At 59.9% G+C, this 15,092-nt stretch overlaps 1 protein-coding gene across 3 annotated transcripts in view; it reads left to right on the top strand.

Moving 5' to 3' along the window:
* The window catches only part of ABHD6 (abhydrolase domain containing 6, acylglycerol lipase), a 27,741-nt gene extending 12,649 nt beyond the window's left edge, over positions 1-15,092 (top strand). For 2 of the 3 annotated variants that reach the window (XM_075514158.1, XM_075514157.1), the window contains exons 2-10: positions 2,909-2,978; positions 5,030-5,173; positions 8,602-8,758; positions 9,167-9,280; positions 9,496-9,628; positions 10,933-11,090; positions 11,843-11,897; positions 12,346-12,446; positions 13,215-15,092. In XM_075514158.1, the coding sequence (XP_075370273.1) occupies positions 5,055-5,173; positions 8,602-8,758; positions 9,167-9,280; positions 9,496-9,628; positions 10,933-11,090; positions 11,843-11,897; positions 12,346-12,446; positions 13,215-13,391 (1,014 nt within the window). In that variant the 5' untranslated portion in view covers positions 2,909-2,978; positions 5,030-5,054 and the 3' untranslated portion in view covers positions 13,392-15,092. Of the gene's footprint in view, positions 1-2,908; positions 2,979-5,029; positions 5,174-6,330; positions 6,574-8,601; positions 8,759-9,166; positions 9,281-9,495; positions 9,629-10,932; positions 11,091-11,842; positions 11,898-12,345; positions 12,447-13,214 lie in introns of those variants that run through there. The other variant, XM_075514159.1, reaches the window with a different exon arrangement.

The raw sequence follows: 15,092 nt of genomic DNA, 5'->3' as shown, positions 1-15,092 counted from the left end.
GCTATAAATAAACGAAGGTGAAAGGGCACGTTTCCGACTCCAGCCCTCCGGAGGCCGGATTAAGACCGAGAGCTGGCTGGCCGATGGACAGACATCTTTCAAATATTAATAGCTCTTAAATTATAACTTCGCTGTGGCTGGCATCTAAAAGGTCACGCTGCAAAATATACCACGGAGGAATCGTAATATTAGTTATGTCATCGTTTATGGTCAATATTGTTTTTCTGGCTGCTGAGGATGCCGAGGGGAGGCTGTTTCCAAGGGAAATGGCTGACTTGCATGTTTTGGGGGTTTTTTTATTACCCGGTCAGCGGTGCGAGTCAGGGCTTCTGGGGGCCCCATCCTCAGCCGCTGAGGCCTGTCAAAGCCCCCTGGTTCTGCAGTGGCATCTTAAAATTGGTGGACGTTTCTCCTTCTTCAGTCCTTAAAAAAAAAAAAAATATTAAGGTATGCCTAAACGTGCTGCTTAGCTTTCAGCTATTCGGAGTTTTTAAATGTATTGTCAGTCAGACATGGGCTGCTCTGGAGCGGGGAGCGGTCGGTGAAACGCCGAGCAGGGGCAGCAGCCCTGGTTTTGCCGCCCGCTCCCGACGGGCGCAGCCGACACAACCTTCGTGTCCGAATTTTGGCACGGCGTGGGAGCGCGCGCGCGCAATTCCCGCGCTTTCAAAGCCCCGGCCTTGCACGGGGCTGCCCGGCGCGTTCGCCGCCGCTCGCCCCTTCCCAGCCGAGCCCCCCTGCCCTGCGAAGGCTGTTGTGCCGCAGCCCCCCCACGCGCCCCCCGCTACCCCTTGCCAGCTCTTGCCCCGTCAGAGGGGTTGGCTCTGAGACCTGCTCTACCAGAGATGCTGATCCTGGTGAAGAGCCTCCAGGTCTCCCTGGGTAACAAACCCAGCTGCCTGCACATTTCTGGGATTGCTTTTTTTTTTTTTTTTTTTTTTTTGAGCTAAATGCAGATCTTTCATCCCGCGCACTGGGGTGGGCTGCTGCTGCTGCTGCATCCTACCCGGGGCTGGGGAAAACACATCAGTACATACACCTGAGTTGCACTGCTGGCTCTTCTCCAGCCTCCCTGGTGTGACCCAACGAGCTTGAAAGAGAAAAAATACCAATGCGGATTCAAACCTTGCTCACAGTAATTTGTTGTCCCTTTGTCTGGTGGCCCTGGGGACCGTCACCGTGCTGTCCCCCGTAGCAACCCGCAGCCCCCTCCCGCCTCTCGGCCCCTCTGTTCGCAGGTGCTGGGGCATCTGCTTGAGTTTGGTGCAGGGGAGGAAGTCGGAGACAAGCGGAGACGTGGAGCCTCCCCTTGGCGTCTGTCCTTGGGCCATCGTCCCGCTGCCCGGGGTGGCTTGTCCCGGGGGGTCCTCCTGGGCGGGGTGCAGGGGCCGCGGTGGTTAGTGCCAGCGGCTCGGCTGCCGGCACGGGAACCGCTGCTCCTGGTTTGGTGTTCCGTGCCCTGCCAGATGTGCAGCCCCCTCGGCCTCGTCGCCGCCGTGATCCCACGGCGTTTATCAGACCTGCCTAATTGATGTTTGCAAATTAATTTATGAGGTACTTGGCGATCCTTCCAAGAAGGCAGTAGCAACGTTTGGGGCCGTTGGCTGTGACTGTTGGTCACGGGATGCCTCAAAGTGATGGATGAGCCGTGGTCTGAAGTCTTACAGCTGTTACCGCGAGGCTTGTTTTTATTTTTAAGCCCACGACGTCTCTAGTTGGTAACAAAGGAGGGTGCCAGGGGCTGGGGCGACGCTGCCTGCTCCCAGCGCCGGTGCCGGTGCGGCGGGGAGGGTGCGTGTCTCCCGGGCAAAGCACCATCGCAGGGGGTTGGCGCCGCGGGTGCTCCCGCGTGGCTTGGGGCAGCCGGTGTCCCCGCAGCGCTGCTGGGCGCAGGGGTGGCTTTATGGGGCTGGGGGTGCCGGGGGCCAGGGTGGCGGTGGCTGCCCCCAACCGTGGAGCTGGGCCTGCCGGTGTTTCCCTTCCCGCTGCCTCCATCGCGTGTAACCATAGAAATAGGTGGCGATGCTCTGCCCACGCGGAAGGAGGCTCGGCCACGCCACGGGGCTCCCCGAGCATCCTCCCCCCGAGGAACCCATGGCTGGGGGGGCCCCGAGTGGGGCTTGCTGGGTGTACGTGGCCGGCGTTGGGCGCCGCGTCTCACGTGGTGAGCGGTGGCTGCCGTGGCCCTGCCGAAACGCTCCGGCACGATGGGGCCAGGAGCTCCCCCGGGGCACCCCCGTCCCCGCAGCCATGGCATGGGGGGATCTCTCGGGGGTTTTCTGGCTCAAAGCAGCCCTGGGCACTCGTGCGGGGGGAATCCAGTGCTCCCGCTGCACCTCCAGCTTGAAATTCCACGGCCAAAAGCTGCCGGCGAGTTCAGGCCAGCGTTCCCCTGCCTGGCCGGTGATTTCCTGCGGCTGCGCGACGCCTCAGCCCGGCTGGCACGGGGAAGGCTCGGAGGGGGGGCACTGAGAGCTCTTGGAAAATTACATTTAAGACGAAGAGGAAGGGGATGGGAAGCAGCTTAGCTGGCTTTGTTCTAATAGCTGTAATCACCCAAAGCGCAACCGTGAGCCCCGTCTCGCTGGGTGCCGCACAGCCCTGCCGCGGCAGGGGCTGCTGGCGTTGGCTCTCCCCGCCGCGCCGGCTTTCGCTTCGTCTCCGATGGCAGCTTGCACTTTGTTCCTGCTTGGAATGAGTGCCCTCCTTTGGCTTTATTGTACAAAAGACCGTATTTACATAAACAGGGGAAAGGTTGGTCAGAAGGTGAAGATGAGGAGTTTTGAAGGGAAGCCGGTGGCTTAAATACCCCAAACTCGCCGTCTCGCCCGGCTACCAAATCCGAACGGAGGGAAAAAAAGTAGGAGTGCGATTTTAACCTTTTTTTTTTTTTTTCCTCTTCCAACAGTGCTTTCAGGCGCTGCCGCTGCCCACAGAGAGCAGGACCCGTGCCGAGAGGAGGAGGGGATTTCTGCAAAGTAAGCTGGGCTTTTTAAAGGCTTTCTCCTTGTTTTGCTTTCCAAGAGCGGTGGCGGCAGCGGAGGCGGCGACCCCGCGCCGGGGAGCACAAGGGCTCCCAGCGCCCCCGCTCCTCCCGTGCCTTCTCCTGCCTGCGACCTTCTCGTTACGGGTCGCCGATGGGGATGATGGCGATTTTCTGCGCTTCATTTCTTCCCTGTTTTAGTGACACAGCGAAAGGCAGCAAGCGCGCTCAGGTGGGCTCCCGTGCAGCCCCGCTCTCGCGTACAAGGTTTATCTGTAGCGTAAAGTGTTTATCTGTAGCGTAAAGTGTTTATCTGTAGCGTAAAGTGTTTATCTACGAACGAGCCCTGCCGAGATCAAAGATCTTTCTGCAAAGCGTTAATTAAACGAGTAACACCGTGGTGTTGAGGTGTGAGGAAGGAAATGAGGTTTAGCTTTGTTAAGGACGTGCCTGGTGGAAATATTTACCGTATTGCTCAAATTTCAGTTATGCCTGCTTTCCCTGGGGCAAGAGGGCGAAGGGGGCTGTTGTTTCAGAGGTTCTGGATACCGTTTTTCTTGGTCGTGTGTAATGTGGGGGTTTGACGTGATCCAGTGTGACGGCGTCGGAGGGGGAGGGGATGCGACTGCGGCGATTCGGTTCCTGCTTCACGGCGTACCACACAGCGTACCCCATACCGCCGGGAGCCTTGCAGGAAACAGAAATAAATCTGCCCGTCCTGGCACGGGGCAATGTGGTGGTGATGATGGGGGGGACGGCCGGTGGGCGAGCAGGCGTTGGAAACATCGCATTTTAGAAACGCGTGACAGAAGAGCTAGCGCCGAGGAAAGGGCGAGACCTAAGTTGGTTAGCAGCAGGAATTAGAGGAGGTGTGCGTGCGACGAAGGGTTTAACCTCTTAATGAGAAAAATATATCCCGGCTGCCTGTGGCGGGGCGAGTTCGGGACCGAGCGCGGCGTTGCGTGAGAGTTGCCCTTGCACCCCGTGTCCTCCGCCTGCCGCCCCTGAGATCTGTCCCAAGGATGCTCAGGAGCCGGGACGGGACCTGTGATCGACAGCCAGTGCAAAATGCCCGCAGGACAGGAGCAAGGACGCGGGGACGGGCATGAATTTGTCTCAGATAAGGGCTGGTTGCCAAAGAGCGCCCTGCCAGGTCGTTTCCTTCGGTTCCCCAGCCCATTAATAGGCTCTGCTCCCTTGATTAGTTGGTGCCTGTGCGGAGCAGTAATGAGAGCCGGGCTCAAGCCATCAGTTCTAGGTCAGTGGCTGTGTGCTGGGGATTTGGGCTTGGGCAGGGGGAGGGGAGCCGGGGCCGGACGCCGAAAAGCACCATGGAGCCCATGTTAAGGCAGCCCTGCCTGCACCCATGGAGGGACAGGCTGCCTGCACCCATGGGGGGGGACAGGCTGCCTGCACCCATGGGGGGAAAGGCTGCCTGCACCCATGGCGGGGGACAGGCTGCCTGCACCCATGGGGGGAAAGGCTGCCTGCACCCATGGGGGGAAAGGCTGCCTGCACCCATGGAGGGACAGGCTGCCTGCACCCATGGGGGGAAAGGCTGCCTGCACCCATGGAGGGACAGGCTGCCTGCACCCATGGGGGGACAGGCTGCCTGCACCCAAGGGGGGAAAGGCTGCCTGCACCCATCGAGGGACAGGCTGCCTGCACCCATGGGGGGACAGGCTGCCTGCACCCAAGGGGGGAAAGGCTGCCTGCACCCATGGCGGGGGCTGTGCTTCCCCACCTGCAAAGTGCCCCAAGGGCCACGTTGTGCCCCGTCGCCCCAGACGTGGTCCGTGCCTGTTAGGAGGCTCGTTGCCCGTTTGAGGTGTGCTCTCCTGAGAGGATAACATTGCAATAATTAGATCCATTAAGGAGCCAGAAGAAATAATGGAGTTTTAAAACTGAAGGAGACTTTGCTGTGCTGCTGTCCTTTGCCTCTCACAGAGCTGCTTTCCTCCGGCCCTGGCAGCAGAGCTCTCATTTAGCAGGGACTTGTCATCGTTTCTGGTGTTTAACCTCTGATCCTTCCCTAAATGCGGGCAGGTGAGGCTGGGCAGCGAGGAGCAGCATGGACCTGGATGTGCTGAACATGTTTGTCATCGCCGGCGGCACCCTGGCCATCCCCATCCTGGCCTTCGTGGCCTCCTTCCTCCTCTGGCCCTCAGCGCTCATCCGCATCTACTACTGGTGAGTTCGCTGGCCTGCCTGCTCTCCTTTCAGCGCAGGGTGGAATTACTGCTGGTCCCCAGCAGGTCCTGCGCCCTCGCACGCACGCGGGTGGGCAGCAAGGCGGTGCGGGCAGAGGTGGGCGTTCCTGCCCGTGATGGCGACGGGAGCAGGTAAGGTGGGCTTTTCCCGGGGCATACCGGCGGCGTGTAGCTTTAAGCATCTCTGGGAGAAGAAAATGGCATTTTCTTATTGCTTTTTTGCTGCTGAGGCTTATGTCTGGCTGCGCTGCGGGATGTCTCCAAATCTGTCTGGGTTGTTTCCCCCAAGGACGGGACTGCGGCTGGGAAAAGCATCGCCGCTGCTGCCCGTCCCCCCGCCCGGCAGCCCCGGCAGGCCGGTGACCTCCCGCCTCGTCAATGCAGCCGTTGGCGTGGGTGGCCTCGGCTCTGCCGCGGCTCCCCGGGCCCAGGCGGGGAGGGAGCCTCCTGATTAACAGCCCGCTCGGCAGGCAGGGACTTCTCTCTCACTAGCGGTTACGGACGAGGCTTCTCGCACCCTCTCCCTCTCTTCTGGGCTGGAGCATCAGAGAAGATGGAGTGATGCTCTTCCTGGCCGCCTCGCGCCTCGTCCTTTCCGATTAACAGCAGGCAGGCGCTACACCCCTCAGTCCTTGTCTGTCCCTGGAAATGGGCGATGAGCACGCTGGCGGCTTTCCCGTCTGCGGTCGCCGCAGAGAACGCTGGAATAACGCTCCCGTCGGAAGCCGGGGCAGCGGCTCCTCGCCCGGCGCGGGCAGCAGCGGGCAGCGCAGCCGGCTGCCCTCACGTGCGCTGGCAGACGGTGGCTCCTGCAGTTTTGCTCACGGGGGGGTTTCCAAATCAAAGGGACCTCCTGTGAGAGGAGGAGGAAGTCGACCCACCCCGGCACTCAGCCGCAGCAGCGTGATGAAGCCTGTTTTTCTAACGGCGCATTTATTAGCAAGCTTTTAATCACGGCGTCTGGGGGCTGACGCAGAGGAGGGAGGATGGGCTGAAAACCCCAGCGACCGGATCGGCACGGGAGAGAATTTATTCCCGTTGTGCATCGCGTGGGGACCTCAAGGCCAATGGTCGCTCTGCAAAGGAGAGCGTGGCAGCCTCCTGCCCGGGGGACGTCAGGGCTGGCACCCGGGCACGGGTCCAGACTGTACCGGCTTTGTCAGTCAAAGGGGTTTTTTTTTCCTTTGGACATACGAGCGGCCGGTGGAAGCCAGGGAGGACCCCGATGGGCTCAGCTTGAGAGGAGGATCAGCGGAGAAACGCTACCATGCCCGAGCAGAGCAAGCGCGACTGGGGCGAAGCCTTCAGAGGGACGCGGGCAGGGGTGGCAGGACAGGGCAAAGAGGCCGATGAGCTTTGAGGAGCCGGGCTGAGCGGGAGGTAGAGAAGAGCCTGCCTCCTTGTCCTGCGGGGCTGCAAGTCAGGGGCTGGGCGGAAACGCGCCGTGGGTCGGTCGGTCTGTGCTCGGCTGAGAGGGGGAGCGTGGGAGCAGCGATCAGCAGGGCCGTTTCCCTTGAAGGGTCCGTGCCCCCATCTCTCCGTCTTCCAGCATCTCTGGTAGCACTGGCGTCTTGCAGGAGCGACCACGACGCTCTGTGTGTCACGGGCGCCTCGTTTCTTAGGGACAGCGGGCGAGACGAGCGGGTTTGCCCTTTACTCTTCCTTTCCTATTTGCTTCTTTCCCAGCTGTTTTTTTTGGGGGGCGGAATGGTTGTGTTTCCCCATCGGCAGAGCCAGGAGAGGGGGCAGGCAGCAGGCCACGCTGCCCCCCCTTCAGCCTCCAGCGTCGCGGCACCGCTCCCGGCAGGTCCCCGGGGGCCCCAGGGACGCTTCTCCCTTCTCCCACCCCTCGCCGCCCCCTTCTCCTCCTCGCTGCCCGTCTGCGTGTCCTCAGCCGGCGCGGCCAAGGGTCATGCAGGGCCCCCGTCGCCGATGGCCTCGCTCCCTCCCCTGCTGCTAATGCGCCTCGCTGCCGGGCGTGACGTCCAGGGCCGCCCGGCTGACCCCGGCCGCAGAGCCTGCCTGCTCTGCCTGCTCTGCCTGCTCTGCCTGCTCTGCCGCCGTTAATCAGTTTAGCTGCTGCTGCTAAGCGCGTTAACACCTTGCAAGGGATCAGTTCAGCTTTGCACAGATTATTTTGTCTTCTGCTGAATTGATCCATCGGGATCAGTTGCTAAAAATGTTATCATCTTCCCCATCGGTAGTTTACACCGGTGCCTTTGAGGCGAGGACTCTTAAGGCACTTATTCAGGGAGAAATTCACCTCTCCTTGTAGGACCAGCACAGAGCCGAGATGCTGCTTAAGTCCCACTAACTCCCTCCAAAAAGGGATTATGCTAAAAGAGGATTGCATTATGCATAAGCTTTGAGTGGGCAGAGAGCTATGACAGCCCGGCAGTGCTGGTGACCTTGCTCTTGTGTCTCCAGTAAATTCTGCTATCGCATATAAAAGTATTCGCTGGTATCTTGGCCATCAGGAGTAGCCCGGCAGTTGTCCTGACAAGGGTTACGTCTGAGCGTAGGGGAAACGCAGAGAAAGCATGCCTGCTCCTCTCTCTTGGGCCGCACGTACACGTCATGTGTCCAAAGTGTCACCGATAATCTCTGCCCGGGTCCCCTCTGGCCGGCAGTTTCACTGCATCCTCTTGGAGCAGGCTGCAAGCGTGCGCTGGCAGGAGCCCTCTGCCCTCCTGCTCTCAGAGGAATGGCCCAGGTGTCCTCGGGCTTCGCCCGGTACCTGCCGGGGCGCGGGACCCTGCGTGAGGAGGGTCCCATCCAGCCCTTCCCCCGTGTGCAAACACGTTTGTAAAGATCCGTCTAGTTGGCGTACGGGAAGCGGGACTCCGTGGTGCTCCTGGGGACACGGTTGTTTTGGCTGGGACCGCTACGCTTGTCCGTGGGGTGATGTCGTCCCATGGCTGCAGGGCTGGGCCCAGATAAACCCGAGACAGAGCCCCCTTACCCACCTCCCTGGGCCTGCCCACCCCGCACGCCGCCTTGCCCTGTGCTCTGCCTTCCTCTCTTCAGCCTCTCTCATACCGACAGTTGGGTGTTTTCAGTTTGAGAGTTGTTATTTTGGCCCATTTCCGCTGCCAAATTAGTTATTTGTGGTCTTTTTTGAAGCTTTTAACGGAGTGTCTCCACAAGCTCTTTGCAGCGCAGCCACGAATAGCCAGCCGCCAGTACTACACGTGTAGGGGATCACGTGCGAGCGCAGGGTCTGGTCCAGGGACCCGATGCTCAGATTTAGTCCCAGTTAGGGCTGTGACAGCACTGGTGTGAGCCCAACCTAACTGGCCTTAGCTAACTAGTAAATCTGCGGCTGAGTTTGGACCTGGCCCCGAGTTTATATTGCCGCCGGGCCCTGGTCTTGCCCCACTCACGGTGTTGTTTTCTCCTTGTTTCCAGGTACTGGCGCCGAGCCTTGGGTATGCAGGTCAGATACGCCAACTACGACGACTATCAGTTTTGTTATTCCTATAGAGGGAGACCTGGATACCGCCCGTCCATCCTGATGTTACATGGGTTCTCAGCCCACAAAGACATGTGGCTGTCTATAGTCAAGGTGGGACTCCATTTCTATCGTGTTGCTACTTAGAGTCGATGGTCCTGGGCTCGAGGGCGGTGTGGGGACCCAAGCGTTGCATGCATGGGATGCGATGATCGCTGTAACGTGCTGGAAGGGCCCTCCTTAGCCCCGTGCTCGGTGCTCGTTGGGTCCCTTTCGTCCCTATGGCGTGCAGAGCTGCGGGGGAAGAGCAGTACGTACCTGCCTCCTCCATGGGAAGCGAGTCTTGGCCGTGGTTTCTCATGACGTCATCCTTGGTACATGAGCTGACTTATCCTGGTGCACGAGTAACCGAGGGCTGCTAGGAGGAGAGCAAACCCTGCTCCCACCCCGGTCACCAGTGTCCATCCCTGGCCTTCGCAGCGCTTCCCCTGCGCCGTAACCGCCCCTGGTTTGTTTCTGCAGTTCCTGCCGAAGAACCTGCACTTGGTGTGTGTTGACATGCCCGGGCACGAGGGCACGACCCGCTCGGCCTTGGACGACTACTCCATTAGCGGGCAAGCTAAGAGAATACACCAGGTAACGCCCCGGCATCGCAGAGGGAGGCAGAGACGTGAGGGACGCGGGGAACGTGAGCGATGCTAAGCCCCATGAGCCCTGCCTCGTGCGGCCCCGCTCCCTCCCTTCCCAGGCAGCCAGAGCCACCGACCTCAAGCTTTTGAGCTGAATTTCTCTAATGACCCCACGCCGTTGCTTCCTCTCCCCTAACAACGCTCCTTCTGCTCCCCTGCCAGTTCGTGGAGTGCATCAAGCTGAACAGAAGGCCCTTTCATCTGGTTGGCACTTCCATGGGGGGAAACGTTGCCGGCGTCTACGCTGCTCAGTACCCAGAAGACATTTGCAGCCTGACCCTCATCTGTCCTGCAGGTGGGCAACGCAGGGGAGGCGAGGGGAGAGCGCGAGCCGGGGCCGCTGCAAAAGCCCAGAGCAGGGCTGGGAGCAAAATAGGCTTTTAGTGCAAAGCATTTTGAAATAATTTGTATGTACAGTCTGAAAATCTCTGGCAGGGCATGGGAGAAATCACAGCCTTGTCCTGACTGCTCTTCGCCGGGGCTCCGGAGTTTGCCGCGCTGTGCTGCGGTGAGAGCTGGGAGGAGGGCAAGTGGGACAAGTCCTGCTCTGGAAGAAAATGTGTTTCCCCTTGGGGTGGCAGCCGTTTTACGTGGCACATCCGTAGCCTCTCGGTTCTGGAGGGGGAACCCAGGCAGGCAACGGGAAAAGCCTCCCCAGTCTGGCCGCCTGAGAGCCCCAGTGTGCCGGAGGGCTGGGGCTTCAGGAGCTGGAGACCTCCGTCCTCCCACATTTGGGTGCTCCCACATTCGGGTGCTCCCACGTTTGGGTGCTCCAAGCGGGAACAGCGCTTCGGGGCCGGACGCGGGGTGTCCCCGTGCCCGCGTGGCACCCCTCCATCCCCACCGTCCCCTTGGCCGGGGGGCTCGGGGGAGCCCGGGCATGACGTGCGGCAGGAGGCACGGGGCTTTGGCAGGGAGCTTCTCTGCCAGGGAGGGCCCCGCTGCGTCCCCGTTGTTACGGCAGCTCCTTCCCCCTCCCACGCCAGGAAAGCGGCTCCCAGATAAGAAATAAGTAATGAAGCAAAGCGAAGGTTTCCTAGCTACCGGGCTCTGGGGGCGGCAAGCTCCCCGCTCCTCTCTGCGAGAGCTGTCGGCTGGCTCTCCGGGTGGTTCTGGATGGGAAACCTCTGCCTGGGGCTGCAGAGAGGTTTGGGGTTGAGCTGCCGGGGATTTTTCCCCGCAGCGGTGCATGCGGATGGGGCTTCTGAAATTTTCTGTCCGACCCTTTTCTGTGGCAGGCTGAGCACGGGCATTAGTATTTGCATCCGCTGTCCACGTAAAAATAAACACTGTAGTTTTTGCCAAAGTATTCGTGCCTGTCTACAGGGAATACACCTCGTGTTGCGTCAGCCCGTGGGGCTCGGCGGGGTCAAGCCCTGGAGCAGGAGGAGGCAGGGGTATCTCTGGGCGCACATTAAGGTTGCTGTTTGTACAGATTTTATTCTCCCCCTGCATTTTAAATTTTTTTTTTTTTAATGATTGAGCAAGCAGGAGGCCAGAGGCAGGGATGATGGAGGTCAATACAGCGATGCTCTGTCGCTGGGGCCGCTGAGGTCTCATCCGGGTTTTAGCTTGTGCCCCCCTTCTCGTTCGACCCAGGCCTGCCGAGTACCACCGACACCAAGTTCATTAAGCAGCTCCGGGAGCTGCAAGAGTCCGAACGCATCGACAGGATCCCTTTAATTCCCTCGACTCCCGAGGAGATGGCGGATATGCTGAAGCTTTGCTCCTACGTTCGCTTCAAGGTGCCGCAGCAGGTGAGGAGCCTGGGCTGGCTGCGGCGGCTGGAAGGGGGGTCTCGGGGGGGGGTCCGGTTTGCTTCTCCCTGAGCCTGCGTGGCGGCAGCCGGGGCGATGCCGGGAGCGCTGCCGTGCCCCCGTCACCCCCGCGGGACACCCCCGGCCCCGCTCCCAGCACCCTTCCAGCACTTTCCCTTCAAACCCACTTTTCCCAGCTCCCTCTGGCAGCGCCCGCTGAAATTCCTCCTCCCATGAGGTCTTTGGCAGCGGGCTGGGATGTCGACGGGTTTTTTAGTAAATATGGCTGGCAGGAAGCATTAAATAACTAACTAAGGCGGCCGTTGTCGGGCCTGGAGGGGGATTGTCTGTTGCTTTTTAAGCAAAGGCGATGGAAATGTTAATCACTTCATTGTCAGGCGAGAGGAACTTGGCGCGGGGCTGGCCATTAAGCTGGGTTTCCTTAGGAAGTCTGGGATGAGTAGATTGGAGAGTAAGAAAAAAATGTAAGGTAATGCCAAGACCTTCTTTTTTGTTGTTGGCAAAAGAATAAAAGAAGGAAGAAAAGCACAGTCGTGGCTGAGGCAGCCTGCTGGCCACGGATAGCTGGCCTGGGGGAGAAATTCAGGTTTGCAACATAAAGGCAGAAATACTTGTTGCTGAAATACATGTCGCTTGAGCGCGGTTGTGGCAGCCAGACGTGCTTAGGAAGGCGCTCGCGCGGGGCCGGGCGGCTGCAGCCCCCCAGCAGCTCTCCTCTGCTCTCCCTGCAGATCCTCCAGGGCCTCGTTGACGTTCGCACCCCACACAATGATTTCTACCGGAAATGTAAGTGCACGGCAGCAGCCCCTCTCGCAGGCTTTCCAGCCGGACCCCCCGGGTGTGGGGGTCCCTGCACGTCCCTTGGACCCAGCACCCCCCCGCTGCCTTGCTGAGGGTGGGAGGGGGCAACGTGATCAACAGATTCGGGGACGCACCTTGGTCGCTGGTAGCAACCCCCTGCCACCCCCACGGCGATGGGGTCGCTGCTTCGCCCTCACCCTCCAGCTGGGTTAATTCGTACCAATACCTATGAGGAGACGGGCTTGGAGGAGGGTCTCTCCGTAGCGGGGCTCGGTGGCAGCGCGAGGACAGCCCGTCGGGGCTCTCCCGTCACCCCTGCCGGGGGTCTGCCACCGAGGGGACGCCGGCAGGGCTGGCCCGCAGGGAGCCCTGCGAGAAGGGAAGGCGAAGCGTCCCTCATGCACAGGGCTGACTCTCCTCTTGCCCCCACTAGTATTTTTAGAAATCGCGGATGAAAAGTCCAGGCACTCTCTCCACGAGAACATGAGCAAGATCAAAGCGCCGACGCAGGTCATCTGGGGAAAGCAGGACCAGGTACACGGCCCCCGCCGCCTCCCCCCGGGACCGTGCCTCCACCTCTGCCCGCATCCACCCGCGGGGCCGCGGCACGGGCTGTGCTGCCGAGCTGCGTGCCGCTCTGCAGCGAGCTGGCACGCGTGTCCCTGTCCCCGGTGGGCTGGGACACGGGGGCTCGGCGGGCTGACGGGTGGAAAGCTGCCAGCCAGCGCAGGGCCGGTGGGAGGAGAGGGCAGAGCCGGGGCCGCGGAGGGCGAGCGGGCAGCGGGGCAGGTGCCGGCGCCGCGGCAGGCGTGGGCTGGGAAGAGTAATAAAGTGCCAGCAGAGAGAGTTGTCCTGGCAGCGGGGGAGAAATGTGCTGTCCATGGGCCGGCGGCGAGGCAGAGGCACGGGGCTCCCAGCTCTCGTTCCGTGTTTCTGCGTAGGGATGGGTACGGCGGGAGGAGCCGGGGTAGGGTGGGGGGAAAGGAGGCGAGCTGCAGGCATGCAAAGGGCTGTGCGAATGCAAAGGTGCGAGCCTTTGCTTGCAATGACCCCTTTGCACTGAGCTGGCAGCCAAAAAGCATCCAAGAGAGTTCCCTGCCGCATGCCGAGATGGGCCCCACGCAGCCTCCCTGCCCTGTCCCCAGGCGTGGGTACCACGGGACGGGGCTGCCGTCGCAAGGACCCTGTCCGCACCCCTGCTCGGCATCTCTCGGACTTGCAAAGGCAGCTCCAAAGGGGTTTCTGCGGCCAGCAAAGCCTAGCTCTGCCCGTGGGAGTGACTCTTTTTCCCCTGCCCTCCAGGTCCTGGATGTTTCTGGTGCCAGTGTTTTAGCGAGCGCTATCCCGGACTGCCACATGTACATCCTGGAGAACTGCGGGCACTCGGTGGTGGTGGAGCGGCCCCGCAAGACGGCCAACCTCATCCTGGAGTTCCTGGCGCTGCTGCACAGCACCGACAACAACAAGAAGCAGGCGTGAGCGTGGCGGGGAGCTGAGCGCCCACGCCAGGTCTTTTAAATTGTAAAGTACTGCAGCTTTGATCAGTTCTCAGGGATCTTGTACGAATTGGGGTGAATGTGCCAAAGTCCCTGAGGAAGGCAGAATCACTGATACCTAAACCTATAGCACCGCCGGCACAGCGACCTAGGGGTCATTGAGCAACCTCCATAGATACAGGAACGGAAGCAGAATCTCTCCCTTTTCTACTTAGAGGTAAAGTAGGAACGAGCCGAAATCACCAAGCGCTAGCCATGCAGTGTGCTGAAGCTCCTTACGCAGCCGCCCACCTTACCCGAGTTACCGGCACGTAGTAGTTAATGACATTTACCTAAACTATATAAGAAATGTAGGAAGGAGGAAGCGTCCTGGACTGAGACTTACAATATTTCTACTACTTAGAGTCCGTCGTGTTGCATGCTACCGTGCTGTAAGAGAACCCCAGTGCTCCAGGCGTCTGCTCGAGTGCTCTTTGTGTAGCTCCTTAATTCGTGATTTATGCAGAAAAACAACAGAAAACTTTGTGCGTGGAAGTCCAATGACTGTACGTGCAAAAATGTTTACACTTTGAGTGGGTTTTTTTAAATCCCCGAACCGCTCCTGCGTATATGTAATGCCTTAACATTGCCCAGGGTACGGCGCCCGCGCACAGCCCGCCTCGCCCGGGGGATGCTTCCCCCGAGGGTGAACATAGCAAGGGAAGACTCGGGGTGCAGACAGCAGCTTCGCCGCCGTTGCGCGAACCGGAGGGACGGAAACCGCCCGGAGCGATTCGGTCCCTGAGCCCGAGTCAGCAATAAGCCCGTGGGCAGGGTGCGAGTCAGCAAACTCGGGCAACCTCTTGTCTCAGCTCTTCTATCACGTCATGCTGCTGAACTCGTTGATGTAAATAACGATTTTCTTAATGAATTCCGTGAATTCTGCGAATGCCGACGTCACTAAAACCAGGCGTGAGGGGTGGGAGCGGGCTGTGTACGAATAGCGCGGGCTCCGGGCTCGCTGGGAGGCGAGGAGGGGGACAGCTCGCCTGCGAGGCGCGGGGTGGCGGCGTGGAAGCGCTCGGCGTGCTCGTGCATCCTCTCGATGGTTTATAACTCCTGACCGAGTGAAACTATAGATAGAAACGGGCAATGCAGAGAAGCTACGCCTTGCAGCCCGCGAGGTGATGTACAGGGACGGATCCTGCACCTCCCCGGCTGCGGCTCCTCGCCGCGTGTCCCGGGGGAGAGGGCTGGTCCTGGTCTCGGCATGGCTGCTGGAGGGCAAGGCGGTGCACGGTCCTCTTGAAGGCAAAACAGCGGGCGCCCATCGTCCCTCGGTCCCCCCCAGCCCTCCTCGGGGGCTGGTAGTGGGTGCTGTAGAGCCCCCACGCAGACTGGGTACGCACGCTGGCGGGGCTGACAGCCCTCTGCTCGCCGTCCTTCCGAGGTACCCCAACTGTACATATATCTGGAACTCCCCGTCAGCTTCTCTGCTCTTTTTGAGAGAAGAAACATTGTTCTTTTAGAAGATTAGAAATTTGCTGTTAATGGCTCGGTTATTGTTTCTACTACAGGAGTTGGTTAAAAAAACCAAATTGCTGATCGTTTTATGTGGTAAAAGCCCGAAGAAGTTGTTGGGTATCTATATGGTTTCTCATATGCCACAGATTGCTGTATGCAAAGGATTTATATGGCTATTAAA

This window comes from Mycteria americana, chromosome 11 (genome assembly GCF_035582795.1).
Source record: "Mycteria americana isolate JAX WOST 10 ecotype Jacksonville Zoo and Gardens chromosome 11, USCA_MyAme_1.0, whole genome shotgun sequence".
NCBI lineage: Eukaryota > Metazoa > Chordata > Aves > Ciconiiformes > Ciconiidae > Mycteria > Mycteria americana.
This window is presented reverse-complemented; position numbering and strand designations above follow the sequence as displayed.